The sequence below is a fragment of the Aotus nancymaae genome, unplaced genomic scaffold (genome assembly GCF_030222135.1).
Source record: "Aotus nancymaae isolate 86718 unplaced genomic scaffold, 86718_ANA_hifiasm-v0.15.2.pri h1tg000002l, whole genome shotgun sequence".
NCBI classification, from domain to species: domain Eukaryota; kingdom Metazoa; phylum Chordata; class Mammalia; order Primates; family Aotidae; genus Aotus; species Aotus nancymaae.
The window spans coordinates 56,119,616-56,140,653 of NW_026988413.1; the positions used below are offsets into that span (position 1 = coordinate 56,119,616).

At 37.7% G+C, this 21,038-nt stretch overlaps 1 protein-coding gene across 4 annotated transcripts in view; it reads left to right on the forward strand.

Moving 5' to 3' along the window:
- PHTF2 (putative homeodomain transcription factor 2) overlaps positions 1-21,038 on the forward strand; it is a 175,374-nt gene that overhangs the window by 98,739 nt on the left and 55,597 nt on the right. For all 4 annotated transcript variants that reach the window (XM_012466553.2, XM_064374913.1, XM_064374907.1 and 1 more), the window contains 2 exons: positions 3,907-3,976; positions 5,260-5,418. In XM_012466553.2, the coding sequence (XP_012321976.2) occupies positions 3,907-3,976; positions 5,260-5,418 (229 nt within the window). The remainder of the gene's footprint in view (positions 1-3,906; positions 3,977-5,259; positions 5,419-21,038) is intronic.

Sequence of the window (21,038 nt, forward strand, 5' to 3'; positions counted from 1 at the left end):
AGAGTTGATATTGCTAAAGTGTAAAATCTTTTTTTAGTTGCAAATTATTTTTTTATAACCGTTTTAGAAATTGTACCTAAAAACTTTGGTTTTTTTTCTGATCACCTTGACCAAAATTTACCAGTAAATTTGGAAGTTTTTTCTGTTTTAGTATCTACTAGACTTTTAAAGCTTTACCATGAAGCTTATAAAGTCATTACAGAGAAAAGGGGGATGGAGAAACTAAACAGTATTTCTAGAAAATGAAACTGTTTATGTATTTTGATGGAGTCTAAATATTAACAGTACACAGAAGTCTAAATAACTGAGTAGAAACACTTTCTAAACTTAAACAGCCCATTTCATTTTTTTTTTCTTTTGGCCCAGCATTATCTGTGTTGGGCCAAAGAGAATTTTTTTTTTTTAAATAAAAAACTTTATACTGCTGTGTTTGAGTCATTTCACTATAGGAGCATACTATAACAATTTAAATTATATTTAATAAATAAAATATTTTTATTCTTCGGTACTAATTGTATTTGTGCTGCTTGTTTCTATTTTCTAGTTTGTGCATAAAACAACAGTAGTTTTTAAAATCTCATTTTTTAAAAAATTACTTTTCATTTTTTATTTATTTAAATTGTTTAAAAGTTCATTATAGTACTGAAAGCTATGCTACTTTGTATGAATGTAGTTTACCCCAAGCCAATTGAAAAATTTCCAGTGTAAAATATCTACTTAATTAAAATCAGATTTTATGAATTTTCATATCTTGATGCTATCTTTTGTTTTTGTGACTTAGCAGTGAAATTTTCCTGTTGTTTTTTTTGTTGTTGTTGTTGTTGTTTGTTTATTTGTTTGAGACAGAGTCTCGCTCTGTCACCCAGGCTGGAATGCAGTGGTGTGGTCTCAGCTCAATGCATCCTCCACCTCCCAGTTTCAAGCAATTCTCCTTCCTCAGCTTCCCAAGTAGCTGGTATTACAGACGCCCGCTACCATGCCTAATTTTTATATTTTTAGTAGAGATGGGGTTTTGCCATGTTGGCAGGCTGGTCTTGAACTCCTGACCTCAGATTATCCGCCCGCCTCTCAAAGTCCTGTGATTATAGGTTGAGCCACTGCCCCTGGCCTTCTGGTTTTCTTTTTTTTTTTAAAAAAAAAACTTTAAATAGGCTACCTTGGAGGGAAAATTTTATTGAAACTGGCTATTAGGATGTGGCTCTACAATGTAGCTCAAAATAAATATATTTTAATAGAATATAAAATTGGAACTGAACGACATATAAACAAGGTCAAGTAGAAGAAGCATGTTGAAAAACAATAGTTGCACAAATCAAAACAACTTGCTATTTCTGTTATAAGGACTTTTAGTTCTTTAAACAATCTTGATAAAAATATTAGGTATACAGTGATAAATTAAGATTCAGATTAGTCAGAAGACATTGGCAGTAAGGTTACTTTCAAATTGTTAGGGAAGCAATTTATAAAAACAAGTAAATTAAAATGTTACTATTTTCAAATATTTTTACAGTAATAAAGGTAGAGTCTTACTGTAATAAGCTTAATACCAAATCAAAATAGTCCTTTATTAACGAAATTTTGTTTAAATGTATGTATTATTACAATTGCCTCTCCAATTTGCAAAATCTTGGGAATGATTTCTAATCTATCAGCCACTCTATAGTGACATTAAAATCAGAAATAACGTACAGATACAGCCCATACTCATTATTTGGGGTAGCTATGTTCTATAAAGTCAACCCTGAACACTGAATTAGCAAATACTGGACCACTGCTGCTTGGGGAAATACAGAGTTAGGTTCCTGCAAGCCTTTAGTCACAACACTTTTGTAAACCAATTAATACAGAACCTTGTTTTATATATGTTTCTGTTTAAAGATACCTTATTTAATATATATTTTTGATTCATTAACAATAAACTTATGGCCAACAGTATTGTAAATCATATCTGAACAGAGGTTATCTTTATTTTTAAAATTTTTTTATTTTATATATATTTTTTGAGACAGAATCTTGCTTTGTCACCAGGCTGGAATGATCTTGGCTCATGGCAACCTCTACCCCATGTGTTCAAGTAGTTCTCTGTGCTTCAGCCTCCCCAAGCTTCTGGGATTACAGGCGAGTGCCACAATGCCTGGCTAATTTTTAGTAGAGACAGGGTTTCACCATGTTGACCAGGCTAGTCTCAAACTCCTGACCTCAGGTGATCTGCCTGCCTTGGCCCCCACAAAGTGCTGGGATTAAAGGCATGAGCCACTGTGCCTGGCCGAACAGAGTTTATCTAATACATTTTCTCTATAAGGCACATCACAGCCTTTTTGCACTTAGGAAAACTAGACAGTGTTTTAAGCACTATACTTGAGGGCCATCTTGAACAACAGGACTGCCAACAAAAAGCACAAAAATGTGAAAAACACAACAACAAATAGACCATGAAGAGGACACTGTTTACAGTAATCAGAGCTGAAACAAGAACCTTAAAGCATCACCTTGTTTGCCCTCAGCTGGGAACATGCACGTTGGGTGACTCAGTTTTTTTTTTCACTCCATACTTGTCTGCAAATTAGGGCAAAAGCACCATGAACATTGATTTGGGGATACAAAGAAATTTTACCAAGTAGATCTATTTGCAATTATGGAATCCGAGAATATGAGGATCGACTATTTATAAAATTATCATTGTTATTTCTTTAACTTTTACCCTTTCTTTCTCCTTCATTTTTGTTTTTGTATCTCTGGGTGGTTTGCAACTTCAAACAGAACTATTTGAAGGGATTCAAAAATTAATTACATCTTGGTTTCAGGGCACATTTTTGGTTTAGGCACTTCAGTTAATTCCGACCTCAAATGTGGTTCTCTTCTTTGTTTTAGACACAAACGGGAATACTTAATCAGATTTTTACTTTGATGGGGAATGTCATTGTTACTTGGATTGGGACCAGAGACAGGATTTACTGCACAGTTACTTGCTTAATTGAATGAATAAAAAACACTTGTGTCACTTAATTGAGTGAACATCTAAACACTTGTGTCATCTCGCAGCACTTGGCTCCTGAAGAGTTTAGCTTAAGCTCTTCCGATTATTTTTGGTTTTCTCCATTTTTATTTTTGTTAGCTCTTCCAATTCTTAACATTCTTGTCTTAAGTAATAGAGTAATTTATTTTCTTCTAGGTTTTTTTTTTCCCCCACTGGTTTCGATCTATACCCTTACTCTACTCTGTATACGGATAGCAGAAACATAATCTTACTCTGTTTAATAATTTCAAGTTTAAATGAATTCAGTTTATGACAACCGCCTCTCCCTCCCCCTCTTCCTGGTCATGGTGTCTTAAGTTCTGAGGTGATGAGGTGGCATTTATGGTCTGATGAGGGGTTGACATGTGAACATAATGGCAACCATGAGTAGTGCATCATCCTCTCTGGGTCTCAACTGATTGGCGTCTGCTGAGAATTTTGCATCCTTTCTGGTCCTCAACTGTGTGGTTTACTGCTTTCTGCAGTAATGCCTCCAGCATCACACCTTGAGGTCCCTTCAGGGCTGCTGCTCCCCTGGCTAACCTTAACACTTTCCTAATGCCAGTGTGGGGCCAATGCAGTTCTCCCTACACCTAAAGCTGTATACCTAAATTTGCTTGGAAGTAATAGTATTTGTATTAGAATTGTACTGTTAGTAATAAACTGGCCTGGCATGTTATACACATCTCTAAATATATCTTTTTAGACAGTAATGAAATTTATTGTAATACTGTAATTGTGTTCCATTTGTAACAAATGCATCATATGTTACATTTTGTACTATTAACAACTTTATTTTAAATTGAAAGCTTTAGAAATTGATTTTGTCCTGTTTTAGATTTAAGTATATATATATAAATAAATTCAATACTTCTTTTAATATATTATAGGGGCTAAGGAATAAACCAAAGAAAACGGCACATGTGAAACCAGACCTCATAGATGTTGATCTTGTAAGAGGTGAGTCTTGAATAAACAAAAGCTTAATACAAGTAGACATTGTCCTGGAAGAAACATTTCAAAATAGGTTAAAATATTTTATTAAGCTGCTTTTGCATTGCTATAAAGAAATACTTGAGATTGGGTAATTTATAAGAAAAAAGGCTTGATTGGCTCATGGATCTGCAGGCTGTACAGGAAGCACAGTACCTGGGGAGGTGTCGGGAAGCTTTACTCATGGCAGAAGGCATGCGGGAGCAGGCACATCACATGGCCAGAGCAGGAGGCAGAGAGAGTGGTGGTGGGGAGGTGCTACACACTTTAAATGACCAGATCTCTTGAGAATTCACTATCTCCAGGACAGCCTCAAGCCATGAGGGATTCGCCCTCATGACCCATACACTTCCCATTATGTCCTGCCTCTAGCACTGGGTATTACAATTCAACATCACATTTGGACTGGGAGAAATATTTAAACTATATCAGATATCTATCTGTCTGTCTGTTTTTGTAGAAATAAAAACGTTGTGAGCCTTAAGGAAGACAAGAATAGTATTAAAAAGAGAGAATGGGACCAGGTGCAATGGCTCACACCTATAATCTCAGCACTTTGGGAAGCTGAGGCAGAAGGATCTCTTGAACCCAGGAGTTTGACACCAGTCTGGGCAGCAGAGTAAGACCCTGTCTCAAAAAAAAAAAATAAATAAATAAAATAATTAAAGTGGTCATTTGTAATTCCTACCTGGATCTGACATTTGAATATTGTTTTATATTTATAAAATATGTGGGAGAAATTCTGCTATTTCAAAAAATGTTTTTTTTCAAAATACTTAAAAGTGTCTACAAATTGGTTGGGTGACGTGACTTACACCTGTAATCGCAGCACTTTTGGAGGCTGAGGTGGGTGGATTACCTGAGGTCGGGAGTTCAAGACCAGTCTGACCAATGTGGAGAAACCCCATCTCTACTACTAAAAATACAAAATTAGCCGGGTGTGGTGGCCCATGCCTGTAATCCCAGCTACTCGAGAGACTGAGGCAGGAGAATTGCTTGAATCTGGGAGGCGGAGGTTGTGGTGAGGTGAGATTGCACCATTGCTCTCCAACCTGGGCAACAAGAGCAAAACTCCATCTCAAAATAAATAAATAAAATATAATAAAGTGTCTAAAAATTGGACATTTCTCACTCATAGTATAATACAGAATAAAATTATGTGGTGTTTTTCAAACATTGAAACTTTTTCTTTAAAGAAATTAAAGAATAATATGTAAATATACTCTGTTGTCCTCTTTTACTTTTTTCAGGGTCTGCATTTGCAAAGGCAAAGCCCGAAAGTCCTTGGACTTCCCTGACCAGAAAGGGAATTGTTCGAGTTGTATTTTTCCCCTTTTTCTTCCGGTGGTGGTTACAAGTAACATCAAAGGTCATCTTTTTCTGGCTTCTTGTCCTTTATCTTCTTCAAGGTATAATTAAGGGATTTTTGCTTTTAACTTTCAGAATGTTATATTTTTAGATTTAATAAGGCTTTGTTTTAAACATGTACTAACTACTGAGTATGAGGTGTTAATAAAGGCACATAATTGATTTGGTATTAAAAATATTTGAGAAAACAGTTATTTTCCAGTATCATTTTATGAATATTTGAATCTGTAGATGGTTAAAGAAAAATATCCACTCTCCTAGGTGCTTTCTTATTTTATTTTATTTTTTTTGCCAACCATCTTTTTTTTTTTTTATTGCATTTTAGGTTTTGGGGTACATGTGAAGAACATGCAAGATTGTTGCATAGGTGCATACGTGGCAGTGTGATTTGCTGCCTTCCTCCCCTTCACTTATATCTGGCATTTCTCCCCATGCTATCTCTCCCCAACTCCCCAACCCCCGCTGTCCCTCCCCTATTTCCCCCCATCAGACCCCAGTATGTAGTGCTCCTCTCCCTGTGTTCATTTGTTCTCATTGTTCAACACCCACCTATGAGTGAGAACATGCGGTGTTTGATTTTGTGTTCTTGTGTCAGTTTGCTGAGAATGTTGGTTTCCAGGTTCATCCATGTCCCTACAAAGGATGCGAACTCATCGTTTTTGATGGCTGCATAATATTCCATGGTGTATATGTGTCACATTTTCCCTGTCCAGTCTATCATCGATGGACATTTGGGTTGGTTCCAGGTCTTTGCAATCGTAAACAGTGCTGCAGTGAACATTCGTGTGCATGTGTCCTTATAGTAGAATGATTTATAATCCTTTGGATATATACCCAGTAATGAGATTGCTGGGTCAAATGGAATTTCTATTTCTAGGTCCTTGAGGAATTGCCACACTGTCTTCCACAATGGTTGAACTAACTTACACTCCCACCAACAGTGTAAAAGTGTTCCTGTTTCTCCACATCCTCTTCAGCGTCTGTTGTCTCCAGATTTCTTAATGATCGCCATTCTAACTGGCGTGAGATGGTATCTCAATGTAGTTTTGATTTGCATTTCTCTAATGACCAGTGATGATGAGCATTTTTTCATATGTTTGTTGGCCTCATGTATGTTTTCTTTTATAAAGTATCTGTTCATATCCTTTGCCCACTTTTGAATGGGCTTGTTTGTGTTTTTCTTGTAAATCTGTTTTAGTTCTTTGTAAATTCTGGATATCAGCCCTTTGTCAGATGGGTAAGCTGCAAAAATTTTTTCCCATTCTGTTGGTTGCCGATTCACTCTAATGACTGTTTCTTTTGCCATGCAGAAGCTGTGGAGTTTGATTAGGTCCCATTTGTCTATTTTGGCTTTTGTTGCCAATGCTTTTGGTGTTTTGGTCATGAAGTCCTTGCCTACGCCTATGTCCTGAATGGTTTTGCCTAGATTTTCTTCTAGGGTTTTTATGGTGTTAGGCTTTATGTTTAAGTCTTTAATCCATCTGGAGTTAATTTTAGTGTAAGGTGTCAGGAAGGGGTCCAGTTTCTGCTTTCTGCACATGGCTAGCCAGTTTTCCCAACACCATTTATTAAACAGGGACTCCTTTCCTCATTGCTTGTTTTTGTCAGGTTTGTCAAAGATTGGATGGTTGTAGGTATGTTGTGTTGCCTCCGAGGCCTCTGTTCTGTTCCATTGGCCTATATCTCTATTTTGGTACCAGTACCTTGCTGTTTTGATTACTGTAGCCTTATAGTATAGTTCGATGTCCGGTAGTGTGATGCCTCCCGCTTTGTTCTTTTTGCTTAGAATCGACTTGGCTATGCAGGCTCTCTTTTGGTTCCATGTGAAGTTTAAGGTGGTTTTTTCCAGTTCTGTGAAGAAGGTCATTGGTAGCTTGATGGGGATAGCATTGAATCTGTAAATTACTTTGGGCAGTATGGCCATTTTCACAATATTGATTCTTCCTAGCCATGTACATGGAATGTTTCTCCATCTGTTTGTGTCCTCTCTTATTTCGTTGAGCAGCGGTTTGTAGTTCTCCTTGAAGAGGTCCTTTACGTTCCTTGTTAGTTGTATTCCTAGGTATTTTATTCTCTTTGTAGCAATTGTGAATGGCAGTTGGTTCTTGATTTGGCTCTCTTTAAGTCTGTTACTGGTGTATAGGAGTGCTTGTGATTTTTGCACATTGATTTTGTATCCTGAGGCTTTCCTGAAGTTGCTTATCAGTTTCAGGAGATTTTGGGCTGAGATGATGGGGTCTTCTAGATATACAATCATGTCGTCGGCAAATAGAGACAATTTGACTTCCTCCTTTCCTATTTGAATACCTTTTATTTGTTTTTCTTGCCTGATTGTTCTGGCTAGAACTTCCAATACTATATTGAATAGGAGTGGTGAGAGAGGGCATCCTTGCCTAGTGCCAGATTTCAAAGGGAATGCTTCCAGTTTTTGCCCATTCAGTATGATAGTGGCTGTTGGTTTGTCGTAAATAGCTTTTATTATTTTGAGATACGTTTTGTCAATACCTAGTTTATTAAGGGTTTTTAGCATAAAGCGCTGTTGAATTTTGTCAAAGGCCTTCTCTGCATCGATTGAGATAATCATGTGGTTTTTGTCTTTGGTTCTGTTTATGTGGTGAATTACGTTTATAGACTTGCGTATGTTGAACCAGCCTTGCATCCCCGGGATGAATCCTACTTGATCATGGTGGATAAGATTTTTGATGTGCTGTTGCAATCGGCTTGCCAGTGTTTTATTGAAGATTTTTGCATCTATGTTCATCATGGATATTGGCCTGTAGTTTTCTTTTCTTGTTGAGTCTCTGCCGGGTTTTGGTATTAGGATGATGTTGGTCTCATAAAATGATTTGGGAAGGATTCCCTCTTTTTGGATTATTTGGAATAGTTTCAGAAGAAATGGTACCAGCTCCTCTTTGTATGTCTGGTAGAATTCGGCTGTGAACCCATCTGGACCTGGGCTTTTTTTGGGTGGTAGGCTCTTAATTGCTGCCTCGACTTCAGACCTTGTTATTGGTCTATTCAGGGTTTCTACTTCTTCCTGGTTTAGGCTTGGGAGGGGGCAAGTGTCCAGGAATTTATCCATTTCTTCCAGGTTTTCTAGTTTATGTGCATAGAGTTGTTTATAATAATCTCTGATGATGGTTTGAATTTCTGTGGAATCTGTGGTGATATCCCCTTTATCATTTTTTATTGCATCTATTTGATTATTCTGTCTTTTCTTTTTTATTAATCTGGCTAATGGTCTGTCTATTTTGTTGATGTTTTCAGAAAACCAGCTCCTGGATTTATTGATTTTTTTGAAGGGTTTTTTGTGTCTCTATTCTCCTTCATTTCTGCTCTGATCTTAGTTATTTCTTGTGTTTTGCTAGGTTTTGAGTTTTTTAAATCTTGCTCCTCTAGCTCTTTCAATTTTGACGATAGGGTGTCAATTTTAGATTTCTCCTTTCTTCTCATGTGTGCACTTATTGCTATATATTTTCCTCTAGAGATTGCTTCAAATGTGTCCCAGAGATTCTGGTATGTGGTGTCTTTGTTCTCGTTGATTTCGGAGAACATCTTTATTTCTGCCTTCATTTCATTGTTTATCCAGTCAACATTCAAGAGCCAGTTGTTCAGTTTCCATGAAGCTGTGAGGTTCTGGGTTGGTTTCTGAATTCTGAGTTCTAACTTGATTGCACTGTTGTCTGAGAGACTGTTTGTTATGGTTTCCGTTCTTTTGCATTTGCTGAGGAGTGATTTACTTCCAATTATGTGGTCAGTTTTAGAGTAGGTGTGATGTGGTGCTGAGAAGAATCTATATTCTGTGGATTTGGGGTGGAGAGTTCTGTAAATGTCTATTAGGTTTGCTTGGTCCAGGTCTGAGTTCAAGTCCTGGATATCCTTGTTAATTTTCTGTCTTGTTGATCTGCCTAATATTGACAATGGTGTGTTGAAGTCTCCCACTATTATTGTGTGGGAGTCTAAGTCTCTTTGTAAGTCATTAAGAACTTGCTTTATGTATCTGGGTGCTCCTGTATTAGGTGCATATATATTTAAGAACGTTAGCTCTTGTTGCATTGATCCTTTTACCATTATGTAATGTCCTTCTTTGTCTCTTTTGATCTTTGTTGCTTTAAAGTCTATTTTATCAGAGATGAGAATTGCAACTCCTGCTTTTTTTTGCTCTCCATTTGCTTGGTAAATCTTCCTCCATCCCTTTATTTTGAGCCTTTGTATATCCTTGCATGTGAGATGGGTTTCCTGGATACAGCACACTGATGGGTTTTGGCTTTCTAGAGTCTCCTTTAATTCTCACACCAACCCAGTGAAGTATAGGGACTATCATTATGCTTCACATATAGATGTGGGACCTGAAAGACCTGAGGGCCCAAAGCCACACCGTCATCAAGTATGTTAGAGCCCACATTCAAGTCTAAGCATTCAGATTCCAGAGCCATACACTTAACAGCTCTTACAATGTCTCCTAACACAACATTCAAGTGCATAATCTTAGGTGCAGTATATAACAACATGAATAACACTGTAGAGCATTTAGAAACTGAAGAAGAAATATTCATATTCCATCACATGAACAAGCAGTTATTTTCACTTGGTTGATGTCCTGTCATTCCTTTTAATATTTTTTTTTTAAAAATAAAAACCATAATTACAATCCCGAATGATAATTTAAATGTGTTTTCTCAACAGATTCTAAGTAAGAGATACTTTTTAAGTAATGAAAATATAATAAAAACTACAGACTTTTATTTAGATAAAATTGTTTATTCTAAGCCAGGGTACATCTTACATACATAAAAGGGTATAGACTACGATGATGTTGTGGTTGTTGTTATTTGTGTGTGTGTGTGTGTGTATGTTCTGATTAAAGATATATCTTCATGGCAGAAAATTTGAAAAATGTAGAAAGTATGAAAGAAAAAAAACTACCCATCATCTTGCTTTTGAATTTACTTTATAACACTTTTTAAATAGTTGAGATTATTTTATATCAACAGCTACATTTATATATTTTTTTACCTAATGTCACAATAAGTATCAGAGTCTTTGTAAATACGACTTTTTAAGTTCTAGGAAGTATCTTGTCCTACATCAATATTGGGCAGTTAAGCTGATTGCTATTTTTTGCTGTTATAATTACTGCTACAGTGAACATATTTGTTTATCAATCTTTTCTTACAGTTTGAATTATTTTTTATGATAGTCTTAGAATGGCTGGAATTAAATGTAATCACATGTCTAATGATTTTATACATGATTTGTCATTGTTTTTTGAAAATCAGTCTTTTGTTTATAATGCCATTACATGACAGTTCTTCTAAATTTATTTTTCTCAAATATTTTCTAGTTATAATTTTTATTATTTTCTTATTTTCTTCTCAAAAGTACTTGAAAGAGCTTAATCTGAGTATAGTTATCCTCAAGGGTTTTCTGGCTTACCTAGAGGAGAAAACTTTATTCAAATGTGGTCAGAAATTGCAATAGCTTATTAGAGTAATTCAGTACCATTGGTTGTATATCACAGTGTGTTGTGCTTTTTAAATTATTGCTGCTTTCTAGTATTCCAAGGCAAGTATCCAATGTATCTAAAAGTTCACTGACATTGCATAATAATATTGTGTCTGAAATTTACTTACTCATTCCTCTAAGTTAAATAGGGAACACAGGTTAGATTGGGCATTAAATGAGATATTTTTCAGTTCAGAACCCAGGTTTAATCAGAAGGCCCTTATGATGAACTCACTAAGCATTCTCCTAGTAAAGTTTAGTTAGAGAAATGACTTAACCTTCTTGAAATCACACAGCCAGTGCCAAAGTCATGATGTGACTCTAACGACCCTCAGCAGACTGCCAATACCTTTGAAAACCACTTGTACTTCTATCTCCATTGCAGTACCCGTGAAAAGCAAGGTGCTGCAGTGATCTCTGAGTTATGTTCTCATTCTTGTCCACACTTCTTGAAAGGCAGAAAGAATCAAATGCAGTCAGGTTTGTTTTTTTACAACTATGTATAGTTTTTCACTTCAATTACATGCTTTTTAAGTATCTCAACTATGCATTCTCAGCTCTATTTCCACTTCTCCATGTCTTGGTTGCCCAGATTACTGCCAGGATACCTTATATCATCTTCTACCTTCTGTCTGTTTACCTATTAAATGACAAATTAAAACCAGCCACTTAAGGTCTGAATTTCTTCACCAGTTATTGCTTTCAAGATGCAAGCTGAGTTTTCTATAAATCCCTCCTTGAATTTCTATCCCACCTTAACTAGGCTAAACTAGCTCTTGGCTGTTTCTTAAACATGCTGTGCTTTTTGGCCTACATGCCTTTGGACATGCAACTCCCTTTGCCTGAAGTAGCCCTTTTCCCTTTTGTTTAATCAATTCTCTTGTTCTCTCAGACTTAGATTAGGCATCAGACATCACTTTCTTTGAGAATCCTTTCATAACCCCCGAGTGTAGTTACATATCTTTCTTATATATATTATAGCACTTAATCGTAAGTATTATATTAGTCAGCTTGGGCTACCATAACAAAATACCACAGATTGGGTGGCTTATACAACAGAAATTTATTTTCTCACAATTCTCAGGGATGGAAGTACAAGAGTGAGACGACATCAAGGTTGGTGTCTGATGGGGCTTCTCTGATTTTTAGATGGCCACCTTCTTGCTGTATCCTCACAGGGCCTTTCTTGTGTGTGTGAGTGGAGAGAGAGAGTACTCTGGTTTCTCTGCCTCTTGATGTAAGGACAGTAGCCCTTATATGAAGCTTAAGGCCTTACCCTTAGGCATCTGTTTAACCTTTACTACTTCCTTATAGGTCTTGTCTCCAAACATAGTCACATTGTGGGTAGGGCTTCATTTAGCATATGCATTTGTGTAAGGAGGATGAAAGGAGCACAGTTTAGTTCATTGCAGGTATTTTCATTGTTTTATTATATGTCCCTTTTTTCCTCTAAATCAGGCTTGTCCAACCCTTGGCCCATAGGCCATATGGCAGCCCAAGATGGCTTTGAATGTGGCCTAACATAAGTTTGTAAACTTTCTTAAAACCTTATGAGATTTTTTTTTTTGCAATTTTTTAAAGCTCATCAGCCATCGTTAGTGCATTTTATGTGTGACCCCAGACAGTTCTTCTTGGAATAAGGCCCAGGGAAGCCAAAAGATTGGATACCCCTGGTCTAAATCAAGGGATAGGGAACAGAGACTGTCTTGTCTTTTTTTCTTCATTGCCTAATTACCACTAAATCTTAAAAATTAACAGGCCTAAAAATGGAAGGTTATTCTATTCTATTCTGTTTTTTAGACACAGGGTCTTGCTCTGTTGCTTAGGCTGGAGTGCAGTGGTGCGATCATAGCTCACTGCAGCCTTAAACTCCCAGGCACAAGCAATCATCCAGCCTCGGCCTTCCAAGTAGCTAGGACTATAGGAACATGCCACCATGCCCAGCTAATTCTTTTTATTTTTATTTTTGTAGAGATGGGGTCTTAATATGTTGCCCAGGCTGGTCTCAAACTCCTGACCTCAAGTGATCCTCCCACCTCACTCTCCTAAAGTGCTCGGACTATAGGTGTGAGATACCATGGTCTCTCTGTTGCTCAGGCTGGAGTGCAGTGGCGCAGTCATGGCTCGCTCCAGCTTCGACCTCCCAGGCTCAATCATTCCTCCTACTGCCACATTTGAGTAGCTGGAACTACAGGCATGCACCACCATTCCGAGTCTATTTTTGAATTTTTAATTTAATTTAATTTTATTTTTTTAATTGCATTTTAGGTTTTGGGGTACATGTGAAAAACATGCAAGGTTGTTACATAGGTGCATACGTGGCAGTGTGATTTGCTGCCTTCCTCCCCTTCACCTATATCTGGCATTTCTCCCCATGTTATGCCTCCCCAACTCCCCACCCCCCCGCTGTCCCCCCCACTCCCCCCCAACAGACCCCAGTGTATAGTGCTCCCCTCCCTGTGTCCATGTGTTCTCATTGTTCAACACGCACCTATGAGTGAGAACATGTGGTGTTTGATTTTGTGTTCTTGTGTCAGTTTGCTGAAAATGATGGTTTCCAGGTTCATCCATGTCCCTACAAAGGATGCAAACTCATCGTTCTTGATGGCTGCATAATATTCCATGGTGTATATGTACCACATTTTTCCTGTCCAGTCTATCATTGATGGGCATTTGGGTTGGTTCCAGGTCTTTGCTATTGTAAACTGTGCTGCGATGAACATTCGTGTGCACGTGTCCTTATAGTAGAATGATTTATAATCCTTTGGATATATGCCCAGTAATGGGATTGCTGGGTCAAATGGAATTTCTATTTCTAGGTCCTTGAGGAATCGCCACACTGTCTTCCACAATGGTTGAACTAATTTACACTCCCACCAACAGTGTAAAAGTGTTCCTATTTCTCCACATCCTCTCCAGCATCTGTTGTCTCCAGATTTTTTAATGATCGCCATTCTAACTGGCGTGAGATGGTATCTCAATGTAGTTTTGATTTGCATTTCTCTAATGACCAGTGATGATGAGCATTTTTTCATATGTTTGTTGGCCTCATGTATGTCTTCTTTTGTAAAGTATCTGTTCATATCCTTTGCCCATTTTTGAATGGGCTTGTTTGTTTTTTTCTTGTAAATCTGTTTTAGCTTGTTGTAAATTCTGGATATCAGCCCTTTGTCAGACGGGTAGGCTGCAAAAATTTTTTCCCATTCTGTTGGTTGCCGCTTCACTCTATTGACTGTTTCTTTTGCCGTGCAGAAGCTATGGAGTTTCATTAGGTCTCATTTGTCTATTTTGGCTTTTGTTGCCAATGCTTTTGGTGTTTTGATCATGAAGTCCTTGCCTACGCCTATGTCCTGAATGGTTTTCCCTAGGTTTCCTTCTCGTGTTTTTATTGTGTTAGGTCTTATGTTTAAGTCTTTAATCCATCTGGAGTCAATTTTAGTGTAAGGTGTCAGGAAGGGGTCGAGTTTCTGCTTTCTGCATATGGCTAGCCAGTTTTCCCAACACCACTTATTGAACAGGGAATCCTTTCCCCATTGCTTGTTTTTATCAGGTTTGTCAAAGATCGGGTGGTTGTAGATATGTTGTGTCACCTCCGACGCCTCTGTTCTGTTCCATTGGTCTATATCTCTGTTTTGGTACCAGTACCATGCTGTTTTGATTACTGTAGCCTTGTAGTATAGTTTGATGTCCAGTAGTGTGATGCCTCCCGCTTTGTTCTTTTTGCTTAGAATTTACTTGGCTATGCAGGCTCTCTTTTGGTTCCATATGAAGTTTATGGTGGTTTTTTCCAGTTCTGTGAAGAAGGTCATTGGTAGGTTGATGGGGATAGCGTTGAATCTGTAAATTGCTTTGGGCAGTATGGCCATTTTCACGATATTAATTCTTCCTAATCATGAACATGGAATATTTCTCCATCTGTTTGTGTCCTCTCTTATTTCGTTGAACAGTGGTTTGTAGTTCTCCTTGAAGAGGTCCTTTACGTTCCTTGTTAGTTGTATTCCTAGGTATTTTATTCTCTTTGTAGCAATTGTGAATGGCAGTTCTATCTTCATTTGGTTCTCTTTAAGTCTGTTATTGGTGTATAGGTATGCTTGTGATTTTTGCACATTGATTTTGTATCCTGAGACTTTGCTGAAGTTGCTTATCAGTTTCAGGAGATTTTGGACTGAGATGATGGGGTCTTCTAGATATACAATCATGTCGTCTGCAAATAGAGACAATTTGACTTCCTCCTTTCCTAATTGAATACCCTTTATTTCTTTTTCTTGCCTGATTGTTCTGGCTAGAACTTCCAATACTATATTGAATAGGAGTGGTGAGAGAGGGCATCCTTGCCTAGTGCCAGGTTTCAAAGGGAATGCTTCCAGTTTTTGCCCATTCAGTATGATATTGGCTGTTGGTTTGTCATAAATAGTTTTTATTATTTTGAGATATGTTCCGTCGATACCTAGTTTATTGAGAGTTTTTAGCATAAAGGGCTGCTGAATTTTGTCAAAGGCCTTCTCTGCATCAATTGAGATAATCATGTGGTTTCTGTCTTTGGTTCTGTTTATGTGGTGAATTACATTTATAGACTTGTGTATATTGAACCAGCCTTGCATCCCCGGGATGAATCCTACTTGATCATGGTGTGTACGCTTTTTGATGTGCTGTTGCAGTCGGCTTGCCAGTATTTTATTGAAGATTTTTGCATCTATGTTCATCATGGATATTGGCCTGTAGTTTTCTTTTCTTGTTGAGTCTCTGCCGGGTTTTGGTATCAGGATGATGCTGGTCTCATAAAATGATTTGGGAAGGATTCCCTCTTTTTGGATTATTTGGAATAGTTTCAGCAGGAATGGTACCAGTGCCTCTTTGTATGTCTGGTAGAATTCGGCTGTGAACCCTTCTGGACCTGGGCTTTTTTTGAGTGGTAGGCTCTTAATTGCTGCCTCGACTTCAGACCTTGTTATTGGTCTATTCAGGGTTTCTACTTCTTCCTGGTTTAGGCTTGGGAGGAGGCAACTGTCCAGGAATTTATCCATTTCTTTCAGGTTTTCTAGTTTATGTGCATAGAGTTGTTTGTAATAATCTCTGATGATGGTTTGAATTTCTGTGGAATCTGTGGTGATATCCCCTTTATCATTTTTTATTGCATCTATTTGGTTATTCTCTCTTTTCTTTTTTATTAGGCTGGATAGTGGTCTGTCTATTTTGTTGATCTTTTCAAGAAACCAACTCCTGGATTTATTGATTTTTTGTAGGGTTTTTTGTGTTTCTGTCTCCTTCAGTTCTGCTTTGATCTTAGTTATTTCTTGTCTTCTGCTAGGTTTTGAGTTTTTTTGATCTTGCTCCTCTAGCTCTTTCAATTTTGACGATAGGGTGTCAATTTTAGATTTCTCCTTTCTTCTCATGTGTGCACTTATTGCTATATATTTTCCTCTAGAGACTGCTTCAAATGTGTCCCAGAGATTCTGGTATGTGGTGTCTTTGTTCTCGTTGATTTTGAAGAACATCTTTATTTCTGCCTTCATTTCATTGTTTATCCAGTCAACATTCAGGAGAAAGTTGTTCATTTTCCATGAGGCTGTGCGGTTCTGGGTTGGCTTCTGAATTCTGAGTTCTAACTTGATTGCACTGTTGTCTGAGAGACTGTTTGTTATGGTTTCCGTTCTTTTGCTTTTGCTGAGGAGTGATTTACTTCCAATTACATGGTCAATTTTAGAGTAGGTGTGATGTGGTGCTGAGAAGAATGTATATTCTGTGGATTTGGTGTGGAGAGTTCTGTAAATGTCTATTAGGTTTGCTTGGTCCAGGTCTGAGTTCAAGTCCTGGATATCCTTGTTAATTTTCTGTCTCGTTGATCTGTCTAATATTGACAATGGTGTGTTGAAGTCTCCCACTATTACTGTGTGGGAGTCTAGGTCTCTTTGTAAGTCTTTAAGAACTTGCCTTATGTATCTGAGTGCTCCTGTATTAGGTGCATATATATTTAGGATCGTTAGCCCTTCTTGTTGCATTGATCCTTTTACCATTATGTCATGTCCTTCTTTGTCTCTTTTGATCTTTGTTGCTTTAAAGTCTATTTTATCAGAGATGAGAATTGCAACTCCTGCTTTTTTTTGTTCTCCATTTGCTTGGTAAATCTTCCTCCATCCCTTTATTTTGAGCCTTTGTGTATCCTTGCATGTGAGATGGGTTTCCTGGATACAGCACACTGATGGGTTTTGGCTTTTTATCCAATTTGCCAGTCTGTGTCTTTTGATTGGGGCAATTAGTCCGTTTACATTTAGGGTTAATATTGTTAAGTGTGAATCTGATCCTGTCATTTTGATGCTATCTGGCTGTTTTGCCCATTGATTGATCCAGATTCTTCATTGTTTTGATGCTCTTTACCATTTCGTGTGTTTTTGGAGTGGCTGGTACTGTTTGTTCTTTTCTATGTGTAGTGCCTCCTTCAGGAGCTCTTGTAAAGCTGGTCTGGTGGTGATGAAATCTCTGAGTACTTGCTTGTTCTCAAAGGATTTTATTTTTCCTTCACTTATGAAGCTTAGTTTGGCTGGATATGAAATTCTGGTTTGAAAGTTGTTTTCTTTAAGGATGTTGAATTTTGGCTCCCACTCTCTTCTGGCCTGTAGGGTTTCTGCTGAGAGATCTGCTGTGAGTCTAATGGGCTTCCCTTTATGGGTAACCCGACCTTTCTCTCTGGCTGCCCTTAGTATTTTCTCCTTCATTTCGACCCTGGTGAATCTGATGATTGTGTGCCTTGGGGTTGCTCTTCTAGAGGAATATCTTTGTGGTGGTCTCTGTATTTCCTGACTTGAATATTGGGCTGCCTTGCTAGGTTGGGGAAGTTTTCCTGGATAGTATCCTGAAGAGTATTTTCCAGCTTGGATTCATTCTCTTCGTCACATTCAGGTACACCTATCAAACGTAGATTAGGTCTTTTCACATAGTCCCATAATTATTGTTGACTTTGTTCTTTCTTTTTTACCCTGTTTTCTCTAATCTTGCCTTCTCGTTTTATTTCATTGAGTTGATCTTCGACCTCCGATAGCCTTTCTTCTGCTTGGTCAATTCGGCTGTTGAAACTTGTGCATGCTTTGCGAAGTTCTCGTGTTGTGTTTTTCAGCTCCATCAATTCACTCATATTCCTCTCTAAGTTGTCCATTCTCTTTAGCATTTTGTCAAGTCTTTTTTCAAGGTTCTTGGTTTCTTTGCATTGGGTTAGAACATGTTCTTTTAGCTCACAGAAGTTTCTTATTATCCATTTTCTGAAAGCTGATTCTGTCATTTCATCACACTCACTCTCCATCGAGTCTTGTTCCCTTGCTGGTGAGGAGTTGTGTTCCCTTGTAGGAGGAGAGGTGTTCTGGTTTTGGGTGTTTTCATCCTTTTTGTGCTGGTTTCTTCCCATCTTTGTGGATTTATCCACCTATCGACTTTGTAGTTGCTGTCTTTCTGATTTTGGTAATTTTAAGTCTGCAGCAGCTGAACTCATAAACCCCCTTTTCTTCCCCCCAGGTGTTCTGTCCCCGGGAGTTAGGGCTTTATGATTTCCCACTGTCTTGCTACCGTTTTCCCTGCCCACAAGGTGGCAGCCTAGTCACACTCATCCTGCAGAGGCTTCGCTGAGCTGCTGTGGGCTCCGCCCAGCTTCCATGTGAACTTCCTGCAGTCCCTCTGCGCCCTCTCTCCGAGCTGCAATCCCGAGTTCCTCCAAATCGGCCATCTTGGATCGACACTCCAAATTTTTTTTTTTTTTTTTTTTTTTTTTTTTTAATAGAGGCAGGGTTTCGCCATGTTGCCTAGGCTGGCCTCAAACTCCTGGGCGCAAGCAATCCACCTGCATCGGCCTGCCAAAGTGCTGGGATTACAGGTGTGAGCCATTGTGTCCGGCCTACTCCTAGAGATCTACTTGCCCAGTATGTGAAGTCCTGCCTTGAAACTGTTTGTTACCAACAACAATCTGTCTTAGTTGATCTCCACCAGAAATCTCTAGCAGCACTGTCTGTTTCGTAGGACTTCGTTAAATGCTTAAAAAGTATAACTCAGCATTATATAAAAGAAGTGAATGTTTTCTCCATGTATCTTCTAAACTTTCACTTGAGAGGAAAACAAAAAGGAGAAGGTGATACCAGAGTCAGGAAGAGCCACTGTCTCAGGAACTGAGACCATGTGAGGGACATGATCACTTTTAGAGAGATTCAGCCAGAAGAAAGGAGGAAAAAGAGAGGAAGAAAGTGGCTTCTTCTCCTTTTTCTAATGCCTCGTCTTCAGAATTTCACAGTATGTAATAACTTCCTGTTAAGATACACAGAAAATACAATTTGTATGCTCCCAACCCTCGCATTACAGAGAATGGTGATCACAGGGCTGAAAGAGTTCAGATAAATAACCAGCAACAGGTTATATAAACCTACAGTTTTTAAAGATGTTCTCCTTTGTGTCTGAAACTCTGAACTTCTTAAGTAAACAGTTGTACTTCCCTTTTAAAATTAGTGTTCATCAATGTTCAGTATACATTTACTGTCTATAAGCATCTTTTCCAAACATTTTACATTTATTACCTCACCTAAAACCTATTATAGTGCCTATATACTATATGTATATGTATGCTGTATACTATGTAGATATACAGAAGAATAAACCATGGCTCAAAAATATTAAAGAACTTGATAAAAGTCACATTAGAATTCATATTAAAAAAAAAAAGACTCTGCTTTTGAAAATTCCAGACTCTTATGGAAGAACAAGAGAATTTGGGTTAAATTCCAGGGTAATTCTTAAAGATGATTGGCATTTTAAAATTTTTGTTTTTTTCTTTTAAGGTACTTTATTGCTTATGATTATGTACAGTTGAAATTTGTTTTCATGATACTCTTTTAAGTATCTTAGCAGATTAAGTAGTGTTTTAAGCTTCTGTTAGAAGCTTATAGAACATAAGCTATGTTAGACTAGGATTCTTTGAGTTGCAGATGGCAGAAACTAAATGCAAACTAGCTTTTGCAAGAAGTTGAGTTTTTTGATTATTTTTACTGTTTATCATAAATGTTAAAAAAAAAAATAGGAAACTAGGTAGAATAGTACAACAGCTGGGGTGGCCATATATCCTAGTTTGCCTGGGATTATCCAATTCCAAGTTTACTCATGTTGTCCTGGTGCTTTTATTAACATCTCTCCTTTCACTCTCAAAAGTGTCTTGGTTTACAGTGAGAACACATGGACACAGGGAGGGGAGCATCACATACTGGGGTCTGTTGGGAGGAAATATGGGAGGGACAGTGGTGGGTGGGGAGTTGGGGAGATATAGCATGGGGAGAAATGCCAGATACAGGTGATGGGGAGGAAGGCAGCAAATCATACTGCCATGTATGTACCTATGCAACAGTCTTGCATGTTCTTCACATGTACCCCAAAACCTAAAATGCAATTAAAAAAAAGTGTCTTGGTTTACATGATAAATTACATGGTCACCCTAAACACCCAGATACCCATCTCTTTAATTTAACAATTATTAACATTGTGGGATGTTTACTTATCTATTTTGTTAAGTAAATTATATACATTGAGACATATTACCACTGAATATATCAATGTGTCTCTTCAAAATAAGCACATTATATAACCACATTACTGTGATCACACGTAACAAAATGACCAAAAGTCTTCTAATATTTACATTTTATTTTAGGTACTCCTTAGCCCTGGATTCAGGCATGGCTGAATCGAGAGGCTCAGATAATATCTTCACTTTTTTTTTGCTGTTGAATCTGGTCTTGCTGGTCACATTCTTAGGTTGGCTCTCTCTGGATTATGGCTAAGGTGGCCCCTAGCAATTTCATTTTTTCATAGTCTTTAGTGTTTGTGATCTCAAAGAAAGGTCTTCTTGAAGCACCTATATTAGTCCTTGTAAAAGACTGACTGGCCCTGCTTAGGTCACTTGCCCGCATCTTTTTATATACTTTGGTATTCAGACTTACTAAGATTGTGACAAGCCTAGATTACATGTCTGTCCCTGAGGTGGGAGAAATAAGAATGTTTGATTGATGGATAGAAGAGGAAGACTATTCAAAGGTAAAGAGAGTTTATGTCTAGAAAGTCCAAGGGATGCTGTGTAGGCAAAAACAAGATTTTCCTTTCATGTAGTAATAGTTAGTGTTGATGGATGTTGAGT